This window comes from Chenopodium album, chromosome 18 (genome assembly GCF_948465745.1).
Source record: "Chenopodium album chromosome 18, dcCheAlbu1.1, whole genome shotgun sequence".
Taxonomy (NCBI): domain Eukaryota; kingdom Viridiplantae; phylum Streptophyta; class Magnoliopsida; order Caryophyllales; family Amaranthaceae; genus Chenopodium; species Chenopodium album.
The window spans coordinates 27,003,629-27,007,264 of NC_137851.1; the positions used below are offsets into that span (position 1 = coordinate 27,003,629).

A 3,636-nucleotide genomic window follows, 5' to 3' on the forward strand; every position below is an offset into this window, starting at 1 on the left:
TACTGTAATTGGTAACCACAGACCATTCACTTCCAAATCTTGAAAACACCAAGCCAAACTTCCTATCCTTCACCTTTGTTTCAAGGAAACCAAACAGACCCAAACCATGCTGTCTTAAAAACCATAAGACATCATAGCTCTTACTAGGCATGTTTAGTCCCCTAACATTCTAGAAACTAATACTATCCATTAAAAATGATGAGAACACTCCCCCTCTTTCAAGACACTTAATCTATTTCCACTGCTACCGATGAGAATAACACCAGGCTGTATAAGTTGAGCTTGCTGATCCTTAGCCACACCCTCTACCTTGTCCTGATCCCCAACCTGCTGAGGTTGTGAGTAGATACATGCTTTTGCATTGGCCTCCAAACCTTCTTAACCTGACTCCTTTGTCTCCTCCTAGTCTGGACTTAATGGTTAGGACATAGGTCATCACTATGCCCACTCCACCACAAACCTTGCACACTACAGGCTTTCATTCCTAATCAACTTTTTGCTTCACTATATTACCCATCTCATCCAAAAACTCAATGAAATCTGGAAGCTCAGCACTAAACTTCACCTCCACCATTATTCTAGCATACTCCAGTCTATCTTTAACATCTGTTGTTGTTGGCATTAACTATAGTAGTGTATGTTAAAATTATATCCATAAGTATATAGCAAGTGCAGTTATGTTTGTCACTTATGTGTGTTTATTTTTATTTTTAACATCCTAGGTTGTAAAAATGGACCGAACTTGGATAACCACAAAAAAATTAGGGGATCCAGAATATGAAGATTGAGTTATGGAATTTATTAAATTTGCTTTGGAAAATAATAGTGAAGGGCGTGATAAATTGCCATGTCCTTGTTACATCATCCATAATCTTATGTATCACAAAGCTGATATGATACTTAATCATTTGAGTAAAAGGCAATTTGATAGAACATATACTTGCTGTCGTCGTCATGGTGAAAAAAGGGAAGAAATTTCAAGCAAGGATGCTCAAGGCCATAATACCGATAAGGGTAACGAATTAGAGGACATGACGAGTCAATTCGTACACAGAGTAGATGATTATCCTAATGCGATGGAAGAATTGTTGAGTGATTTTGAGAAGCCTTTATATGAAGGGTGTAATTACACAAAGCTATCAGCTTCACTTAAGCTATACAATTTGAAGGTGGATCATATTTGGACAGATAAGAGTTTTACAGCATTACTTGAGTTCTTGATAGATGTCCTTCCATCTGATAATGTTTTGCCAAAGAATACATACAGGGCAAAAAAAACATTATGCACAATGGGTTTGCGTTATGAAAAAATTCATGCGTGTCCTAATGATTGCATACTTTATCAAAATGAAAATGAATCAGCAAAGAGTTGCCCAGAGTGTAATCTCTCAAGGTACAAGAAAAAGGAAGGAGTGCCAACTAAGGTTTTGTGGTATTTTCCAATTATTCCTAGGTTTAAACGGATGTATTCAGATCCGGTAGATGCAGAGAAGTTGACATGGCATAAATTTTGTCGGAAAAAGGATGGGTTACTTAGACACCTGGCTAACTCACCGCAATGGAGATTTATTGATGGACAATTCCCTGATTTGGTAGTGAAGCACGAAACCTACGCCTTAGGTTTTCTACTGATGGTATGAATCCATATAGTTCCCTTAGTAGCATCCATAGTACATGGCTGGTCATGCTAGTGGCTTATAACTTACCTCCTTCGTTATGTATGAAAAGAAAGTACATTATGTTGTCAATGCTTATTTCTGGACCTAAAAAACCAGGAAATGACATCGATGTGTATTTGGCACCTCTCATTGACGACTTAAAGTTGTTGTGGGAAGAAGGTGAAGCAGTGTTTGATGATAATCGGAATGAAATGTTCAATTTAAGACCAATGTAATTTTGCACCATACAAGATTATCCAGCATATGGTAATCTTTCTAGCTATTCTGTAAAAGGGGAAGGTGGTTGTCCTATATGTGAAGATGGTTGGAAAGGTAAATGGTTATCGGCATCTAGAAAGACGGTCTACTATGATCATCGTCCATTTCTTCCTTTGGATCATATGTATCGTCGAATGAAAAAATCTTTGAATGGGGAACAAAATATTGAAAGTCGCTCAAAAGTCTTTCTAGCCAAGAAGTATTTGAAAAGGTGAAAGACATTCAACTTACTTTTGGCAAGTTCAAGAAAGATAAAGATGCCATTCCTAAGAAAGGGTACAAGAAGTGTTATGATTTTTGGCGTCTTCCTTATTGGAGATTTCTCTTTGTCCGACATTCTCTAGATATTATGCATATCGAAAATAATGTTTTTGATAGTTTGATTAGCACACAATTGAATATCTCGGGGAAGGCAAAAGACAGTGTTAATGCTCGACTTGACTTGAAGGAAATGAATATCAGAAATGAGCTCCATGCCGTTGAGACTGGAAAACGGGACTATTTGCCACCTGCTGCTTATACACTTTCTAAAAAGGAGAAAGTTGAGCTTTGTGCATCCTTAGCTGGAGTTAAAGTGCCCGAGGCTTATTCTTCAAACATTTCTTCTCTTGTTTCAATGGAGAATTTGAAACTCGTGGGTTTGAAGTCTCATGACTTCCATGTTCTTATGTAAGATCTCTTACCTATTGCTATTCGTTCAATTTTGCCAAAAAATGTACGATATGCCATTATCAGGTTATGTCGTTTCTTTAAGGCAATCTACAGTAAAGTCATCAATCCAAAATATTTGGATTCCTTGGAAATTGAAATTACTGTTATTTTGTGTCAATTGGAGATGTACTTTCCCCCGGCATTTTTTGATGTAATGATACATTTGCCAGTTCATTTGGTAAGGGAGATTAGATTTTGTAGTCCCGTGCACAATAGAGCTCAATGGGCCTTTGAAAGACAAATGAAAACTTATAAGGGGTATGTTAAGAATGCTTATCGACCTAAGGCTTGTATTACTGAGAGAATGCTTTATGAGTTAGCTATGGAATATTACCTAGAAAGTTTAGGAGATATAAGGACAGTAGGGATTTCTACTTCTCGACACAGTGACACACTTCAGGGTAAGGGAACCATAGGTCGTAGAGAACTTAACTTGTCTCCTGAAAAGTGGCACATGGCCCACACATATATTCTTTTCAATGAAGATGAAATTGCACCGTATATTAATAGACATATGACTTTTTTTGAAGATGCATAATCGAAAGGCTAGCTCCAAAGCTTTGGCTACTGAACAAAGTAAAAAATTTCATCTTTGGCTCAAGGATCAAGTAATGAAAGAGATTAAAAATTCCCCACAAACTGTTTCTGACCGACTTAGGAGTTTAGCTAATTGGTCCTGATTTCTCTGCCTCATTTTTCTCTTGTTATGCCATTAATGGCTACACATTTTATACTAGGGACCAAGATGATAAAAGCATTATGCAAAACAGCGGGGTATGTGTTGAAGCGGAAGTGATGCATTCGTCTAGTGCTAAAGATAATCGACCTGTCTATAGCAAAATTTGATACAATGGGGTAATCGAAGAGATATGTGAGTTGCATTATATGGGTTTTTCGATACCTATTTTTGGTTGCAAATGGGCTGACAATAATAACAATGTTGTATGCGAAGGTTTAGGGCATACTACTATGAATCTCAACAAGATAG

At 37.2% G+C, this 3,636-nt stretch overlaps 1 protein-coding gene across 1 annotated transcript; it reads left to right on the forward strand.

The window, feature by feature from the left end:
• Positions 1-791: 791 nt before the first annotated feature.
• On the forward strand, positions 792-3,186 carry LOC145592018 (uncharacterized). The gene is made up of 4 exons (XM_081648485.1): positions 792-1,620; positions 1,776-1,890; positions 2,121-2,606; positions 2,673-3,186. The coding sequence occupies exons 1-4, from the start codon at positions 792-794 to the stop codon at positions 3,184-3,186; spliced, it is 1,944 nt and encodes a 647-aa protein (XP_081504611.1).
• Positions 3,187-3,636: the final 450 nt, after the last annotated feature.